General features: G+C 40.6%; 1 protein-coding gene across 1 annotated transcript in view; it reads left to right on the top strand.

Moving 5' to 3' along the window:
- Positions 1-3892: 3892 nt before the first annotated feature.
- Positions 3893-20350, top strand: part of ndst3 (N-deacetylase/N-sulfotransferase (heparan glucosaminyl) 3) — a gene marked incomplete at both ends in the record, with an annotated part of 47234 nt that continues 30776 nt past the window's right edge. Inside the window, 3 exons of the mRNA XM_079264382.1 lie at positions 3893-4891; positions 16539-16626; positions 17528-17682. Coding sequence (XP_079120508.1) covers positions 3893-4891; positions 16539-16626; positions 17528-17682 — 1242 coding nt within the window. The remainder of the gene's footprint in view (positions 4892-16538; positions 16627-17527; positions 17683-20350) is intronic.

The following is a 20350-nucleotide window of genomic DNA, read 5'->3' as shown; positions in this document are numbered from 1 at the left end:
AAGAAAACTGCTTAATTGAGGAAAATTGAAGCCCAAACTCAATGTCTGTCAAGCCATAACTTTATCAAAACTTTAGTTTCAATGTGTAGGACAAAGAATGAGAAATCAGAAAGATCGGTGCTAAAGTTCATGAGAGCTGTGATCTCAGTGTTGATCCATGTAATTCAGATTTTGCCCTGTTAGAACGTGGCCTCTGTCCTAAACTTGAAGCACACCTGCACAAACAGGAGGTACAGGAAAAGGCTCAATCTGAGTAAAACTGAGCTTTACATGAATTGGCTTCTGTAGCAACATTGCATCCTGATAAACACAGCTAAAGATCTTCAGCTGACCCCTTTACCACACACAAGGTTTTGACATGGTTTCAAGTTTGCTGACCTAAATGTCAGCAAAAGTCTCTGGATGGATCTTAAAAAAAAAAAAAAAAATCAGACCAGCAGACTAAAAGAACTTAGAGTGTTAGTAATGTTTATTTATTTATTTATCTGTGAAGCAAAGGGAAATTCCTGAAAAATGAAAAACAAAATTAAACTCTAATTTGACCACAAAAACTGTGCTTGTCAAAGTATTTGGTATAAATACTGAACATGCAGGGTTTCCGGAGTGTTTTCACATCCTTATTTTAAAACGAAATCCTGAAATAGCAGTCTTGTTCAAAGCTGGCCTATTCATGAAATGTGTCATCACCAACTACACCTTCTTTAATTCAGTTAATGTTATACTGACTTAGTGGTCCACAGTAAAAGCCACGATGTGTTTTCATGCAGCTCTTTATTTGTAGTTGAAAACCAGCCTCCCACATCAGCCATTAGTGAGCTGCTCTGTAGGAGCACAACAATGTGTCTCTCTTAAACTTTACACATTTTCTTCACCGTCTGGTCTCAAACACACACACCACATGCACGCACACACACTAAATAAGCTCTATTGTAAGGCCATTATGATGTGAATGAGGGGCCCACCAGTTCCACTGAGGTTTGTGTAAAGAGTGTGTCAGTGCAAATAGGTTAGAGAGATTGATGAACTAGCAGCCAGAAAAGGGAACACCTAATCAAGTTAAAACACTTTGAGTGACAAGCCGTGGCTGCTTGATGGACACTGCAGAAGTAGGCCTGATGGGATTCATACGTGGACAGACATGCGGAAATGGGTTCGTTTTTAACTTGAACGACCTGCGTTTCTAATTGTTTTTCTTTTTGTTGTGTGAAAGTCGGTTTCTCTCTTTGCAGAAACTGCGTGTCTTCCCCCCCCCCCCCCTCTCCTTCCTTTCATCCTTGAGTGCTATAACTTGTCTGAGCAGTGAGAGGGAATCGGTGCGGCGCGCAATCAGCTTGCACCGGTGCGTATCCGTCTGTGACATCTCTTATCCAACTCACACCAACTAACGGGCCGTGAGCTTTTACTCGGTGTTCTGTAACGCTGATGCCCGAGAAAAAGGCTGTTTGTGTCAATCAAACCGAGCCCCCTCCCCTCCTCTTGCTTCTAGATACCCCCCCCGGATCGCCTCCACTTGTGTAGGCGCTATTAAAGCGCAGCGTTTACGCGCGGCAACCAGTCGATCACGGACAGCGGAACACATCGGAGCTCCTCCGTCTGAAGGCTGCTTAATCTCCACCTTTATTAATCGGGATTCGTGGAAATGTTATACCAGGAGAGAGAGACACAGAGAGGAGATATCGTGGGGGTGGCGAGTGTTGGAGAAAGAGAAGAATAATGAAAGGAGGGATGAGAGCGGATAATTCCGGCTGGCCGCTCCTGCCGCTCTAGTAGAGGAGTAGAGAGAGAAAGAGAGAGAGAGGGGGGGAGATGGCAGAACGCCTCAGCGTCCGAAACACACGGGAGTGGGGCGCTACCGACACCGGAGCAGCATCACCGCCTCACCGCGTCTCCTCCTCCGGCGCGGCAGCGCCTCAGACGCGGCTTGAGGTAAGTGGGCGAGTCGCTGATTATTTACAACAGAAACTTCAAGGAGCGGGAGTCTGAGGAATTACCTGCTTTTAGTTTGACTTCTGGGTGATGAGGGTTATTGTAGGCTGTTTCATTTGGAAAGCAAGCTGAACAGATAAGAATACTAATAAATATATTTTCCCTCTATTGTTTACAGTGTGTACATGATCGCACCTGATTTTTTTTTTTTTTATTGTTAAACAGCCTGTTTAATACAGCAAGCTTTAAAATACTATTTCAAACTGGAAACCAGAGGTGACTAGCTATCATTAAGAGTTGCAGTGAGTGTTGGTGATTGAGGTTTTCTTATGCACAATGTGAGTTGCAAATATTCATTCATTCATTATCCTGACTGCTTAATCCAATGGAGGGTCGCAGGGAAGCTGGAGCCTATCCCAGCAGTCTTTGGGCGAAAGGCAGGGTACACCCTGGACAGCTCACCAGTCCATCGCAGTTGTTAATATAAGAAGTGAAAACTTCCACGTGAAGCGTCAATGTTAATCAATACCAGCGCCCTCCTGTGGATCCCAACAATGAAGCGCGTGCATACCTTTAGTAACAGGTTGAACACATCTGGCATACAGACAGTTGACATACTCTCCTGTGCATTCCTTAAAAATCCCCAGTTTTAACCATCCACCTCCCAGACAGACTTATTGCAAGACCTCAGTTCTTAAAGATGAAAAGTCTTAACTTTACTCGTGAACTAATTTCCTCTTTTTATTTCTCCTTTTTGCTTTGTGTTGACTCTACAAAACTATCTGTTAGAACAGTATGACACACTTTGATTAAAGCAAGTAAAACAGCTTTCTTCTCCATATTGGCAGAACTACAAAGAGTTTTTTTTAACTTATTTTCTGAATTCATATTTTAGAAATACGATTGGAGTCCCCTCTTCGATGACCTTCTCTTCGCTTGTGTTCGCTAAAGGAATCAGGAGAGAGGGATGGGAAATGTGAGGAAAGGCTATTGATATTCAAACTGACAGAAGTAGAAACACAGAATGGGGGGAGGAGAGAAAAGAGAGAGAGTAGGAGATGCTGTGGGATCTTCTCTTCTCCCTGGCTCCCGGCACATACATTAAGATGCTAATCCTGGTCTTTTTTGTCTCTTTCTATAATTCATTGCATTTTGTTCTTCTCTCTTCTCTTTTACTCCATTTCTTCTTGCACTTCATTTCCTCTGTACTGTCATCGGCTCCCCCCAGATTAGTGCTCTTGGTAAAAGGATTCCAACTCTAATTTTGTGGTATTTCAGATGATTAGGCTCAGAAATGGGACAGAGGTGCTCAGAGTTTGGCACAATTAGAGGAATTCTCTGTGGAGCTTTATGGGACTGATTAGTTGAGCTCCATCCACTTCCCCACACTGCCATATTAACACACAACCAGCTGTTGTTTATTTGTGGAGATGGACTTTTGTGTCGTGTTTTAACTGGGATGTCATTATGTTTGTGTGTGGCAGAGTCCGACTAAGCCCAAAGGATGCAAGTTGTTTTCAATCAGCTCTGTAGTTACCAGCTGTGCCCTTACGTTCCCCAGGGTTGCACAACCTAGGTAGACACTCACAAGGAGAACTAAAGCTTACTATTCAACCTTGCCCAGAAAATTCACTCTTTCTTTTCTCCTTGTCCCCTTTCTCTGCAGATATTAATCATCACTCGCTCCGTCTGTGCGTGTGATTCCTCCACGAGGACTTAAAGGAAAGTACCTCAAATGCAGTGCAACGCCTCAAGCAAGATCCCCCTTTTTTGGAAATCTGGTGCAGCTCTTTTCTTTTCCTGCCATGGTGACATGACACACACAAGTGGTTTTTGCTTCTGTCCGGCATACATAGACAATCTCTTGGGTTTTTAGCCTCCCTGCTCTTGGACTTATGCGATAACTTCTGCAGACCCAACAAAAGACCTCTACTTTTGTGGCGCACCATAACCCTCCTGACTCGCGATGACAGTGGCTGTGCGATTCCGTCGCCACTTACGTAGGCTCCTGTTCTTACTGGCCTCCTGCTGCCTCCTTTCCCTTCTCCTCTCAGCATATTTTCTTTTTACGAACTCCTCCCCTTCCATGCAACTCGGACAATCCGCTGAGCCCGCCTGCTCCCAGCCTCTCTCCATGTCTCCGTATCGTCAACTTCCATATCCCTACCCTCCTAACCCCCCTCACACACATGTGCACACTGAACCAGTCGTTCTGGTGCTGGTGGAGTCACAGTACTCCCAGCTGGGTCAGGACGTTGTTGCTATATTGGAGTCAGCCCATTTCCAGTTCCGCATGGAGATTGCCTCAGGAAAGGGTGACCTTCCGCCGCTAACAGAAAAGGGCCGTGGACGATATGCACTCATCATTTATGAGAATCTATTAAAGTATGCAAATGCAGATACATGGAACAGACAGCTGTTGCATCAATATTGTACTGAGTACAGAGTTGGCATCATAGGCTTCTACCGTTCCACTGAGAATTCCCCATCTGTCCTAAAACTCAGAGGCCTACCGCTGGTGCTTAGGACCAACCAAGCTCTATGGGACTGCTGTGTGGTGTCCAGCTCGCCTCTTCTCCACCTGACCAAACCTGGCACAGATCGAGGGGCCTTACCTGGGGAGGACTGGACCTCATTCTCCTCTAATCACTCCACATACCAGGCTGTGCTGCATGCACGGTCTAAGGAAGGAACAGGGGCAGGCAGCGGTGATAATCCAGGGCCTGGTTTCAGCCTTGGCCTCCAGGCCACAGTGGTGCAGGACATGGGACTTTATGATGGAGTGAGGCGAGTGCTCTTTGGCCAGGGACTGAGCTACTGGCTCCACAGACTCATCCTGGTGGATGCTATTTCCTACCTCACAGACAGGAAGCTTACTTTGGGTCTGGACCGGCACATACTGGTGGATATAGATGACATTTTTGTTGGCAAAGAGGGCACGCGCATGAACGTCAAGGATGTGAAGGTATTTATGGGGGGGTTGTGAGATAATATGCATTAGATAGAGACAGAAGGGGATAGAAAGGATCAGTTACTGTCAGGTCACTAGTGTAGAATTAGATTTTTTTTTTTTTTTTATTCTGGTGTCAATTTATAAAACCAGTAATTGATGGCTGTGCAGTAGCGGAGATAAGGAGGGTTTTCTTATTGAAGTGTGAGCCACTTCAGCAAAGGATTGTTCCAGGACTGCATTTTCAGAGGATTCTAACTCAGGCATGGGTGCACCGAGGGGATTTTTTGGAATAGTGTGCGAGTGTATGTGTGGAATGCCTCAGTGTGTTTGCCTCAAGTGTATATGTGGCAGGGTACAACGACAGAGTATTTTCAAATGGAGGTTTAGCCAGAAGAGGCCATTTAAGGGAACAAAGATGTGGTGTGAAGAGGGAAGAAGGAGGGGTGAAAGTAAGAAAGAGAGGTAGTGAATGAGGCAGTGAAAAGATGAATGGCACTTATTCCTCTTTTCCCACGTTCCTCCTCTTAGAGAAACTAAAAGAGAGTCAACCGTGCCGCCCGCCTCTCAAGACGGCTATTGTTTCAACACATACGCCTGCATGAGCGAGCACAGATACAGACAGATGTGTTTCTGCACCCTTGTTTACATACAAAAGTACAGTATTTGCACACATGCAAAAAAAAATAATAATCCAGATTTCTTAATATATGCAATATTTATTAGACAAAAGGAATTCCATGTTTGCTGTATGCACATGAAGTGAGAGCAGTGGCATCTGACCGCCTCACTGCATCCACAGGGTATATAAAACAGAAAAGAGGGTTATATGAGTGTGCCTCTGTGTGTGTGTGTGTGTGTGGTTGTTTCCAGAATCACTTCTTTAAATTAAAATGTCACTTTCAGCTGTGCTGTCAGGCACTGGGGAGAAAAAAAGAGCCACCTGTCCATTGCTAAAAGTTTGGCATGAGATGAGAGGAAATAAGGGAGGTTTTTGGGGAAAATAAAAAAAAAATAAAAAAGGAAAACATGTAGCGGGTAGGGAGGCAGAGAGGAATTCTACCTCTGAATATTAAAAAAAAAAAAAGAAGCTTGAATCAAAAAGGATAAAAGACTGCATATTCCTTCACACAGCTAAACATACCCAGTGAGCACATTCACAAAATGAGCACACAAGCGCTCTTTGGTTTGAGTTTTCATTTGAGTCTGCCTGACTCTTCAGCTTTGTAGCATAAATATACATGAGGATGAGCCAGTGCCATAACAGAAGGGAAGGGAGATGGTATTGAAGGGAGAGGGGGAGATGGAAGAAATAGACCGACGAAGGGTCAGAAAAAGAGGGCAAGTTTTGCCATTTGAAACACTTTTTTTCCCCCACATATCATAGCTGGCAATCCCAGAGAGTCATTGAAAGAAAGAAAAAACATGAGGAGAACAGTTGGAGGGAGAGGAAGGTGGAGCTTGGTGCCAAGGGAAGAGCTCGTAGCTAACTTTGCAATTTCAGAAAAACAAAATGCTGAGGGCAAAAGAAGGAACGGAGGAGGGGCTGCGGGAGAGGAATCTTTGCACTAGATAGATGGGAGACTTAGAGTTGTCATAGTACAGAAAATTCAAGGTTTCTTCTAGGTGCAAGTCGTGTAAGTAGGGGGAAACCACACGCCGGATATCACAATGATAACATCAGCAGTTTTATTACTTTTTAGCCTGTAGTTTTATACTGCAAGGATAGTTTTAGTAAAAAAAAAAAAACCTTGTTGGTTACTCATCAGGAGGTGCTCATAAATGAAAGATTTTCCCTTCTGCTGATGAAAGCTGTTAAAAGGATGACTCATACTAGATGACCACATGTCAAATGTAAAGCAAATCCAGCATCGGGTGAAGGTAACAGCTGAGAGGATGTGTCAGGAGGAATGCGTGTGGAAATCAGGGAATTGTTCAAGCAAAAAAATGCAAGATAAAGTTGTGTAAAACTGCCCAGGTCTGCTGTATGGTGTTAAAACTTGTAAACAATCAGAGCGGATGGGCCGATGACCTTCATGGTGATAAACTTTGGTTCTTAATTCACTACGGCAGGAAAATTCACACTCACTTTATCCACGAAATATCGTTTCATTTCTAAACTGTTCACATGATATATCGCTAAATCATTATATGGAAAGTTTGTAAAGCTGTGGTTTGTGGAAACATCTTGGATCTGAACACTTCTCAGTCGGTCATTTTCTGAACCGGTTAGTCCAGTTTGGGTTTGCAGGGAACTGGAGCTTATTTCAGCTGTCATTGGACAAAAGGCAGGGTACACCCTGGACATGTTGCCAGTCCATCACTGGCCTAAACACTTGTGTGTTTGGAAATTTTAGTTTTTTCAAACTTCCAGAAGATGTCTTCTCAGTGACTGAAAATAGCATAAAAAGTACAGATTTGTTGTTTATTTTGCTACATTTTGAGTTTTTAGGTAGATTGTAACATTTTCATTTAATTTTTACATTGTTTTCATATCTAAACATTTTGCGGTTCCAACAGCATTTTACAAAACTACACTTGTTTCTGTACATTTTTTTTGTAGTTTTTCCTAAACATTTAAAATAACTATAGGGCAAAAGATGACTATTATAGTTCTGATATGTAATGTATTTTATCATCTCAACAACACTTTATTTTATTAGTTTTACAAATCATAAAGGCCATAAAAGTGAATTTTTCAACTACTTTGTACATCATATTAACTTCTTTATGGCAATTTAAATGTCATTTTTAGGAAGATGTGATCAGTAAAACGGAACATTTTTAATTAACTCATTTAAAATCCAGATATTGCTTAGTTCTTAAGTGGAAATTTTCATTTTATGTACAAGTGTTGGTAATCGGATTAGCAACTTCTCCATAACTCCATTATCTGAAGAATTTTTGACTCAATTTTTTAAGCCCCAAGGTTAGTTTGGCACTGATTTATTACTTGCAGGATTCCAGTGGCAAAATTTATAGCAGTGAAGATTAGCAGCGCAGAAACAATATGAAAAAGTAAAAGTCATCTAGTCCTGAGGTCCAGCAATGTTAAAGACAACATCACAGTTTGTTAGAAGTCCTCTCTTACCTTTCTAAAGACAACATTCAATCTCCTGCTCTGGCAGGAGTGAGACGGAAAGAGAGAGGCCAATTAAAATGCCTCCCTCCTTCTCCCTGCACTCTTCATTAGTCTCACCCCACGAGTTCATCTGGTGACAAACAATACCTACACCCCCTTCTGTCTGTGCACGCGCTCACACACGCAGCTGTATTTCCTCTATTAAAATGATTCACAGGGAGGCACCCCATGGATGACATTTCTCAAAATGAGGGATGATGCCAGTCAAAAACCTACATCAATGATGCTCGTGACGGCGCTTGCATTTTCGTGTTCTAATTCATGCGTGGAGGCTTTCTCCTCTTCTCTCCCTCGAAGTCATCGTTAGGGAGGTGTCAGATCTCCGTCTTCGGATTCCTCTTTATCACCGTCCTCCTCTCTCCCTGTCCACCTCCTCCTCCTCCTCCTCCGCTCTGCTTCCTCCTCACTCCCTCCTCGCTTGAGTCATTGATCGCTATCTCCGGCCTGTTTGTATTCCTCTCTAAACCTCTCGCTCAACTCATTCCCACTCTTTTCCTCCCCAAGGTGTTTTCTGCAGAGGTGTAATCTAAGTTTAGACGACACATGCATGCAAACAGACATCTTCCACTTAGATTCAGAAGCCGAGACACGCTCTCATGTTCGGCGACATACGCGCTGAGTAAAAGCAAGCAGTGGCTGGATGCTTTGCACAGCGATCATGTATCTGCTCAGAACTTTGTGTGCAGTGTATGAGAGCATGCAGTGAGGGACTGTCCTGTTAGATGAAATGTCCTTCATTTTCCCAATTTTACATTGTGACAGTCCATATTTTGTGCACCTGAAAGAAATAAGTGGATAAATGCGGCAGTTTGGCCATTTTTCCTCACTTAGTTGAACGTAGCTGCTCAAGTAATTACCACTTTCACATCTCAACAAAGTGCTCTTATGCCCATAGCATGGAAAAGGAAAAATGTTTAAACATCTTACCCAACTGGAGGGTACTTATCTTTTATATAACTTCACCACACTGCAATTTTAAATCAATGCATTGTTGCAAATGTCCCAGTTAAACTGTTATTTTTTAGCCCTTGTGATAATTTTAATTGATCTTAAAAGAAAACAACAACAAAAAAAAAACAAAAAAAACAACAGCAACAAAACAAAAATGGCATCAGACAAAATGGGCACCATTTCGATTTCTTTACAGGATTTTGGCTCAGCTATCTGTTATTTATTGTGCAGCTTTATTTAAAGTTAATCTTTAGAACTAATTAAGGCAATCAAGCTAAGCCCCCACTCTGTATCTGTTTCCTACTTTGCCAAGTGTTATTACATACATAATAAAGAAAGACATAGACAATGGATGAAAGATTTAAGAATGGGTAGAGCGAGAGAGAGAAAGCAAGAGAGAAAGAGAAATACATTTTAAAAAGATTGAATTGAGCAGCTTGCCACAGGAGACATACAAAGCTCTTGCTTTTTTAATTTACTGGGGGATATTCCTTTCACTCATAAGGTGTTAGATTTTAATGGTTTTTACAATGACAAAGTTTAATGTTGAAAAGCGTGAAAGGAGATGACATGTGCTGTAGTGTGGAGCAATGTGTTCCCAGCATGATTCATCTATTGCTGGTCCTCATCAGGACAAGTGAAATGATCTCAATCAGCCTAAACTAAAGGTTTTCCCAATTATATTCTTAGAAAAAAAAATCAAGCAAACAAATATAAAGGAGAAAAAAACACGACATGTTTGTGTCCACGAGGGATTCATCTGTACTCCTGAAAGAAAAGAAAAAAACCAGTCTCATTTTGTCTAATGAACAATTTCCATCTGAGTTTTTCCAACTCAGAATAAGTTGAGAGCATGGCTGTGTGCCATGAATCAGCCTTCACAAAACGTGGCAGGTTTTTGCAGTCACAGCAGTCACTGAAAGTTAAAATCCTTGAGGGGCTGCCAAGCAGAATTTAGTGTCAGGATATCAATGTCAAAGCAATCACAAGTTACCTCAGATAAGTAAATACAAGTGAATAGATGAATTTGTAAAATATTTAAAAATAATATGCTACATCAACTTGAATCTGACAAGAAGACTGTAAGTGGGACAACGAGGCAAAGAGTAATAGTCAGCTCTAAATGGAGTCACTGAGTTCATCACTTGGCCTTACCTCTCTGTTTGACATGGGTAAAGTGCCCCCTTTCATTTGTGAAGTCGGATGTTGTTATCGAGCTTTTCAGCGATGAGTATTGACATACCATTTGGTTTTGGGGATCAAGATGAAATGCTTATTAAGTGCTTCAAAGCCTAATTACCAAAGTCATGTTTTGGGTTTATTGTGATATCTAACTGTGTAGTATGTATACAACTGACTGTGCATCATTGCTGATTAAACCTTAAAAAATGACTTTATAGACTATTATGCTATGAGGCTAACGTTGTGTAGCCATAACTTACCAAGTAATAAAATAAATGTTTAGATCATAAAATCATTAAGTACCTCATTTTTAATTTTTGTGGCTCACATTATGGCAAAAGACTTAATATTAACCTTTTCATGCGTCATGTCCACTACAGTGGACACCTATTTAAAAGCAGTTTTCTAGTATCTTCATAATTGATGGAGGTATATTTGCATTTCTGCCACTTTATTGGACATTAGGAGAGTCACTCAATACGCTGCCACTCACTGAAGAATAAACAAATACTATATAAAATTTAATAGAAACAGGAACATATCATTATCAAGTTTACTTGATAATGATATTTACAAAATGGACAATACAATTTTTATAGAATATTTCTGTTATGAATATATTATTTTATAAATATTTCTACAAAATAGATTATACAAATAAACAAAATAAAAAGTCAAATAATACTAAAGCCATAGAAAAACTCCTTTGTGCATGTCTGTTGAAGTAAAATTTTGCATATGATAAAATAAGACACTGATTTTTATTAATTCATGCATCGGACGGTGAAAGCAGTTTTTTCCCCTGTTGTTGAACATTTGCAGGTGAAAAGGAACCTTTAAGAGAAAGTTTCCCTTGATAAAGATGTCAGAAGATAACCTTGGTAACTTAGATGCATTAGGAAATCAGCCCGCTATATTTTCACAACATTATTCGGCCATCGTCCAGCAATGCCTTTGTCATGTGTCCTGAGCTAAATCCATACTTGTAGAATTAAAAAACCTTGGAAAGGCCCAAGTGACTTAGTTTATGGTAAGATGTCCAAACAGAGAGGCCCAGTTGCATTAAGGCAGTGCAGCATGCCAAACCTGGCACTGATCAGCGCAGTCCAGATGTTGGCAACACAAAGAGACAAAGGAGAAAGTGGAGCTTTTGCTTCACACAGGAAGTTTGTAAAAACAACTGAAAAAACAGATAACAACCGTTAGGGAAACACATTTACATGAGACACATAAGCTCTTGTAAATGTTTTAATGCACTGTTGAGTATAATGATGTACAGGACAGTAATGAAGTAATAAATCAGTTCCCCTGCTTCTATTTCCATGTAAATAACACATTGTAGTAGATTTTTGTCTTAGGTATGATGGGATATGATATTCTGTAGTAGTATGGAAGACCAAAAAAAACAAAAAAACAAAACAAAACAGAACAATACAACCCCCCTAGGTATTTAAAATACAATAATTATGTATTTATTAAAGCCTCATTGTTACAAGCATACTGTGAATGGAAAACTGATGAAAAAAGGCAAAAATTTGACAGTATATGCTGATTTAGGGTTCACATTGTAGCCACAGATATACAGTCAAAGACATAAAGCATTCTTGAAGATGAATCAGGAACTTTAACTCGCCTTGTCTCAGGAATTAAACCCCATTAACATGTTCAATTTTCTTATTCCTCTTCTCGCTTTCAAATCTGCTGGTGCATAAAATACCACTTGCAAAAAGGTTATTTTATAATTACTTTTATTATTTTAGATCCCCCAGTAAGGCTTAGGGCTATGCGAAAAGACATGAAAAATGAAACAGTGCAAAGAAGAGAATGACAGAATGGGGATATGGTGAAGAGGTGGTTGGCGTAAAGGGTTTTTGAAAGGCAGTGAATGCCAGCTGTCCAGATGCCTGTCTCCCATCTGTTTGAACCCCAACATCTATCTGGCACCTCTTGCAGGGGCTTACCACATGCACACATGCAAGTGCACACAAACATACACTCTCCTGCACACTGAAATAAACTGGCGTTTCCATTGATACTGGCAGTGTGTAGAAACTGGGGGATTGGGAGCTGAAATGAGGGACTGTTGTGTGCTGTTAATCCCAGTGTGTGTGTTCATCCTCATCACTGTGATTGTCAAGATCTTCCACATGCTGTGCAATCCTACCTTCTTCAAATCCAAATTTCCCCTTCTTTCTTTTAAAGTTGCTCATATGGGCCACGTTAAGATTATTCTCTGTTTCGAGTACAGAATCCACGCAGGAGATTGGCTCCATGTTTAAAGCCCTCCATTCTCTCAGATTGGCCACCATTTTCCTTCAGACAAACACCAGGAGAAAACTTTATAGTTCCGTAAAGCCTGACTTGGAGCATTCTGCACGAGAACTGTATGTCTTTGTATGGCCAGTCATATGAAGTACTAACAGTTCCGTTATATTCATTATTCACTATACTGTGTTCCCTTGATAAACTGTCAACCCAAAAAATAAGATGTCATCAACAGCAGCACCCCCCCCCCCCCCCCCCCCCCATTTTCTATATTAATTGGTATTGCTTTTTAAACATTTGCTATTATTAAGCATCAACATTGGTCTAATTGTGTGGATTTTATCGTCTTTAGATGTTTTTGGTTAGTAAATCCGATTTTTACAGAAGTGTAGAGCTGTCACACCAATAACAAAATGCGAAATATATCTTGTTATAACATAAGTTTTATTCTAAGAACATGAAACACAAAGTACTGAATACAGGTGTAGTTTGGATCTAGAATACTGGAGTAAAATACATTTTATGGAATTATTATTCTTGTTAGGCAAAAACATTTCTGTTCTTTTTTGTCTAGCATCAAATAATTAAGTTATTAATCTAGTCTGATTTACTGTTTGGGTAATACTAACCACTAACCCCTATACAGTGGCATAGTGGTTCGGATTGTGGCCTCGAATGGGGTCTTTCTGTGTGGAGTTTGCATGTTCTCCCCGTGTAGGCGTGGGTTTTCTCTGGGTACTGCGGCTTCCTCCCACCATCCAAAGACATGCATGTTTGGTTAACTGGTTACTCTAAATTGTCCATAGGAGTGAGAGGCTCCACGTTTAAAGCCCTCCATTCTCCTTCCTTCCTGCGATGGACTGGCGACCTATCCAGGGTGTACCCCGCCTCTCACCCAAAAACTGCTGGGTATAGGCTCCAGCTCCCCGCGACCTTAATCGGACTGAGCGGTTCGGATACTGAATGACATATTGCTGTTCATACAGGAATGTGGTACATCATGCAACATGGTACGCCACCTGCCTGCATGCAGTGAGATGGTGCGTGTGTGTTGCTTTCATATAATATGTTCCAGTGGTTACGCCTATAACTTTGCGGTTTTCTAAAAACTAAAATTAAGAATTAAGCTGCTGACATGAAGACGTAGTCATGTCTGCTTTATCCACTAAGCTTCACCATCACAATTTCTCCTATGAAGTACAGCCTAAGCCCATTCTGTAAAACAGACATTTGTCTGATGTTTCCTCAATAAAGACAAATACGGTTCATATTCCATGTTTTCACAACAAAACGTAGCACGATAGCAGCGACGTAATACGGTTCATGTCTTACAATAAAATTTGTCATGTTATAACATGATATATTTATAATTTTCACAATAAAACTTTAACATTATAATGTTTAAAGTTCCATTTAAAAAAAAAAAAAAAGTTGAGTGACAGCTCTTCACTTCAGTAGATTTTTGACATATTTCAGCTCATATAAATTATGTTCCTGCTGAATCATCTGGGATGAGAAGGATTTAGCAAGCTTTGAAATTGCTTGAAAACCATTTGAATAAAGCAAGTTGTTAGATTTTGTCAATGAGTCCATAAGTGATTTGTTGACTGAAAGTGGTATAATCTGTTCTGCAGGTGCAGAAAGAATATTGTTCTTTTCTGTGTCTTCTCTGATGGGAAAGTTTTCTGCTGAACAATGCTCTTTTTCCATTTTCATCCATTTTCTTAACCGCTTGTTCCAATTAAGAGTTGCAGGGAAGGCGGGAGCATCTCCCAAGATGTACACCCTGGACAGGTCACCAGTCCATCACAGAGAGACAAACAATGCTCACACTTATTCCTAGCGACAATTCAGAGTAACCAATTAACCTAACATGCATATCATCGTACTTTGGGAGAAAGGCGGAGAACCCACACATGCACAGGGAAAACATGCAACCTCCACACAGAGCCACTGTTTGAACCTCACCCCAACCAAGGCTCAAACCAGTGACCTCCTTGCTGTGAGGCCTCAGCACTAACCACTACACCATTATTCTGCCTATGCTCTTTATTACTGCATAAATTAAGTTCTCATTGTCCTTTTGAAAAACATCCATCATGACTATTTTGTTCATTGGCTTAGTATTTTCCTAAACGTGGCTTGTCAGTGCAATCCCTTTCAGAAGATCTTCAAAGCAGTTATGGATTATTAGAAATCATCTACAACAGCAGCAAACACACAGCTCTTTAGAAATAGTTTTTAGCTTGGTACATCTGTGATACAACAAAACATCACTTTGAGGAGTCACGGTTAAAAATGTAAAAGATTTTTAAAAAAAATCTGTTTTTTGGTTCTGCAGACACCCTGTACATTTTTCTGTTACGGGTTTGTTATTGCTCTTGCGAATGTTAGGCACCAGAATACAAATGAGACATTTCAAGTAATATACGGCACACTTGGAAACACACCTACTTTTATTTTAACACATGCTACCACACACGTTAATAATGCATTTCAGCCAAATGCATCGGGGAGCCCATATTGAGTTACAATGCAAAGCACTCAGCTCCAAACTTAATTTCATTCTTAAGTCTTTGTATCCTCACATTTGGCTCTGCGTGTGCATGTCTTGTAAGATTTAGCGGATGTCACAGCAGAAGAGACATGGGATCAGATTAGGGAATTGTGCACATCTGTCAGCATGCAGCCATCTTCAGCACCATTAGATTAAGGCTAATGAAGACACTCCTTGCATCTGTCTGGATATTTGTTGGTTTGGGAGACACGCATTGAAGACGAGAAACTGTGAAAAGGGAAGGAGAGCCAATGCTTTCTCTGGCTCCAGCTGCTCAGATATCCTAAACGAGGAAAGGTTCCTGGTGATCGATTAAAAGCGGGCGTGACAAAGATTTGTAGTCGGGGTGTGGTTTGTAGCATAATGAACCAGATGACTGAATTATAAAAAGAAAAGTAAAGGCTTCCCTAATAAACAGAACATTAGTGGGAGTGAGAATTGCAACGGTAGCAAGGAGACGGCGTGGTAGAGTGCAAGAGAACGAGCAAGGGTATAAAGTCATAGAGGCAGAGGGAGCGATCTTTCTTCCATGCTGCTTCAGCCTTCCTTTCAAATTAGTACAGCCCTGTCTCCTGAGAATGTGACATTTTCACGGAGCAAGCGGGGGAGAGATGGAGGCGTGGAAGACAAATGCGGAAGGGGGGGGGGGGGGGGGGCTGGAGGGAGGAGGCGACTGCAGGTTCTCAGAAAGATGGGGGAGAACCAGAGTGAAAGGAGGAGGAGGAGGAAGATGGGAAGTGGTGGCTGGGAAGGAGGTGGGGTTTTCACGGTTTTACTTGGTAGTGTTAGGGATGGATAGGAGGAAATGATGAGAAGGAAAATGTGTGTGTGTGTATGTGTGTGCAGGTTGTGTGTTGGGGGGTGGGGGGTATGGGGGGGTCCACCCTCCAGAGGCTACTAATGCACTGACCTTCATTAACTTGCATTACCGTCAGTGTGTGTGCGTGCAGTGTACAACTCTCTTTAGTTAACACTCATTACAGAGTCTTTGTTTAAAGGCCAGCAAACTAATGAAGTCATTAAATAAGTGAGGAAAATCCTGATGCAAGTATTGAAACCAGAGACGGAGGTAGCTTTAAGGACAGGGAGAGCCACTAGATGAGTTGTTCACAGAGAATTTTGAATAACAGGTCTAAAGTAATGAAACATGCAGCAGCAGCATGTTGGTGACAGCTGCTATTGTCAGGCCAGAGGGTAAGCACTGATGAGAACACACAGCCGTCATGATAGTTCTCGAATGAACCAGAGGTCACTTAAATATACAACAGAGAGACATAAGATCTAAATCACACAGGATTTTATCTGTTCCAGCCAGTGCACGCTGGGGAGACATGAACTTGATATACAATTGTATGTTCTGTCTGTGCAGTTCAAGGGGCTGAATATAATTCTCTAATACTCTCATTTTTATCTATCTATCTATCTATCTATCTATCTATCTATCTATCTATCTGTCTGTCTGTCTGTCTGTCTGTCTGTCTGTCTGTCTGTCTATCTATCTATCTATCTATCTATCTATCTATCTATCTATCTATCTATCTATCTATCTATCTATCTATCTATAGGCTCTCCTTGATACCCAGAAACAGCTGCGTTCCTTCATCCATAACTTCACCTTCAATCTGGGTTTCTCTGGAAAATTCTACCACACAGGTAGGTTGTGCTCCTGTCTTACGTGGAGCAATCTGTGCTGGTGTATGTTGGAATTAACATATTATGAGATTACCACTTTGGATTTTTATGTCTCTCTGTGTCAGTAAGTTTAGTCAACACTATTTTTTTTTTACCCATATGTAACTGTGTGAATAACACAGCGGCTCATAATATTAACTGTTATAAATTAAATTTGTGGTTTATATATTTATATTTTGTCACAATTTGGCTTTTAAATTTGTGGCAATATGGAAATGTCAGTATTTCTGTCATAAATGTAAGAAAATGCTGTAATAAACAAGTATTTCAACCTGAATATGTTTTAGAAAGAAAAACCTTTATTTTGCTGTTTAGTTGAAGTGCAAAGTCCAGCATGGCCTAAACATTTCTTCTGCAACCCTGCCATTATTTCAAAGAAATAATATCCTACTACATCTTAATGTAGAGTTGTATCGAAATATATATCAAGGCATATTTTTGAGGTCATGGCATGCTGTTGAGTATACTCTCCTTTTGCTGTGATGCCAAGGACAGATTTCATTGATTTTCCTGTACAAGTCTCTTAATCTGCACAAAGAGAACAAAGGTGGAAAATACACCAGAAAAGAAAAAGTGATGTGAAACTGAAGATGATTATAATTAGAAGAAATCTGCAGTAAAATAAAATCCATTGCCATATCATCTGAATTGTTTTTTTTTTATCAACATGGTATCAGGCCATTTTCATCGCCGCAAAAGGTCAAGACAACCCATTTTATTGATGGCATATTAGCAAGAAATGATGCAAAACAGCAATTTCAACATTTCCTGAATCTCCATGTTATTGTGCAGTACATTTTTTATTTCTGTCCTTTTGTCCTTGTGTGTATAAACGTGTGTGTGTGTGTGTGTGTGTGTATAGGAACACTAGAAGAGGATGAGGGAGATGATCTTCTGCTGAAGTATGTAGATGAGTTTTGGTGGTTCCCCCACATGTGGAGCCACATGCAGCCTCACCTCTTTCACAATGAGTCCTCCCTGCTGGAGCAGATGGTCCTCAACAAGGAGTTTGCTCTGGTGAGATGGATGCACTAGCACATGCACATATTTCTTACAGCTGTCTGTTTCGTTGCTTTTTTCTGTCTTGTGTGTCCTTTTAATCATACTTGTTCCCCATGATTGTGTCTTCCACTGTAAGTAATTGTCATTCCTTTTGCTGCTGCAGATTATAGGCACCACGTTGGTCACAACACTGGATGTTTTCTAACACACACAAGCATGCATTTTAAATTGTGCAGAAGCGCTTCGTAAATGAGGGATAATAGTTATTTGAGGGGCACTATGGAAGGGGGAGGCATAGCTGAAATATGAAAAAACAAAACAAGCGAACAAACAAAAAAAGAACTGAAAGGCACTCTCTTAAAAAAAGAATTGAAAAGGGCTATTTTCATGGTGCAGTCATGCTGATTTGTTAAACAGTGACATGTTCTGCTTACTAACCTTCTTCAGGGTTTCAGACAAGCTTGATGGAGTCCAAAGACTTCTCCACTGGAAAAAAAATGGTAATAATAATAATTCTAGTTACAAAAACGAAGAAAAGAAAAAAAATCAATTAATCCAATAATTGATTTATAATGTGTGCTTCACAGAGAGGAAAAGTTCAGATCATCATCTTAAATTCTGATATACTTTTCAGTACAAATCTGTATTTTTTTTTTTTTTTTTTTTTACAAGCCATAACTCTGTTTTTCAGTCAACATCTTGATGCATTGACTATGTAACAGCTGTAGTCTTAGGTACAAAGATACAAAGTCCAATGAGCTCATAGAACCTTTAAAGCTACAGTACTGAAATTTAGCAATTTTTCTCAGTAAGGCAGCATCCATCTTGCATCCTAGCTCTACTCTGAGTAGTCTCTCGCCATTAAAAGTTAGTCGGATGTTGACTCGTGTCTTATCTCTTGATTTGTCGCTTTCTCTGTTTCTTTTCCTCTCTTCCAACAATAATGAATTTTTTCGGTTTCTTTTAAGAATCAGCCACAGGGCACGTTCAAAACTGTTTGTGTGTTGATAACTAGATAATGCAAGTGTGTGATGCAGTTTCTTAGCCTCTGCGTGCTGCTGGGCAACTGTGGCTCCAGAGTTGTACTAAATGGTCAGTTTATCATCAAAACAAGTCAGAAACCTTATTTTAGGTCAGAATCTTATATAATACTACTTTATATATATGTTTTTTTAGATTTATATTGCACTTTTATTGTGGACAGCATTTAAAGTGCTTCATTTTTCTTTATTCATCCACTCCACTTTCATTCTTTGTGATGGTAAGCTACATGTGTAGCCACAGCTACCCTGGGGCAGACTGATGGAAACGTGGCAGTCAATGTGCACCTAAGGCCTTTCCGACCATCACTGAAACATTCATACTCATCTATACACCAGTGATCCCTACGCTGGATGCTAGGAGGGTGAAGTGTCTTGCCAAAGGACACAATGACAGATGGTTTGGGGAGTGGGATTTGAACCACCAACCTTCCAGTCATTGGACAACCCCATCCACCACCTAAGCAACCGCTGCCCTACTTTAAGCAAAGCATTGACATGAAAGCAATTGTGATGCTTGCTAAGATTAAAAAACTAGGAACATTATGCACAGGTGCCAACCACTAAATGAAACTTTATTACATTTTTAACAAGAAGACAACAAACTGTTTAGTTATGTCATCATGTCAGCTGCCGCCTGAAGTAGTTAGCCATATAGTGAAGTGAAAGTGAGATGCTTGACTACATGACTCAACATGTCAGTCAGTTAAGAGAAGCAGCATATGTTTTCATGTTTGTTTTGTTTATATTCTATACAGTCCTAATTTGAAAGTGACTCTTGTCACTCGTTTTTGCAGCTAATTTGATGTCAGTCTGCTAACTGTTGCAATAAACTTGAACAGACTGTGGTTGCTATGGTTACACACGTTAAATGATGACTGAGTTGTTCAGCTCTCAGTGTTTTTAGATGGCACAATCGTTTAACTTGGCGAATGGATAATTTCACTGAAACTCTTACAAGTTATCCTTTATCTGGAATAAATGGACACCCTGCGGCCAGGGAGAATTGAGTGTTTGCCCAGACCATTTGTATAAACTGCCAATAAATAATCAGAGCAAATTATGCTTATATTTCCTGCATTACATGTTTGTTTATGTTAGGTGGTTGCAGGTGACTGTGGTCTGGACTCAGCAGTGTCATTTTCCTTCCAACAAACAAAGAAAATGTATTGTCCCAGAAGGGAGTGAAGCATTTATTTGGATTGCCACGTCTGAGCCTTATTTAATGGCTACTGGTTAATTTGAAGTTCACAAGGTTGCACTGCTCTGCTTTATTTTGGTGTGCTTTGTTGTTGGTATATGAGTGGGTTAAGATGATTTGTACGACCACTTTGGACAGCAATGCCACACATACAATACGGCAAGAGCGACTGGTTGATGCCATTAAAGGTGAGCCTGAACATAAAGTGTGATCACTAGCCTCTGTTGTACACATACAAGGACACACACACTGTCTCTCTCTCTCTCTCTCTCTCTCACACACACACACACACACAAATGCTTCACTCCTTCTTCCCCTGACTGCTGATGCTTAGCTTTGACAGTGTGTGTAGGTGTGTGTCAGGGCAAAGGACAACACCATCAGTCTTCTGGATGCACCCAGCAAGCATCCACCCTAGAGCCTGCACACATACCCACTCTCA

This window comes from Telmatherina bonti (genome assembly GCF_933228915.1).
Source record: "Telmatherina bonti genome assembly, chromosome: 3".
Classification (NCBI taxonomy): Eukaryota; Metazoa; Chordata; class Actinopteri; order Atheriniformes; family Telmatherinidae; genus Telmatherina; species Telmatherina bonti.
Note: the sequence above shows the minus strand (reverse complement) of the source record. Positions and strands in the feature narration are given on the sequence as shown.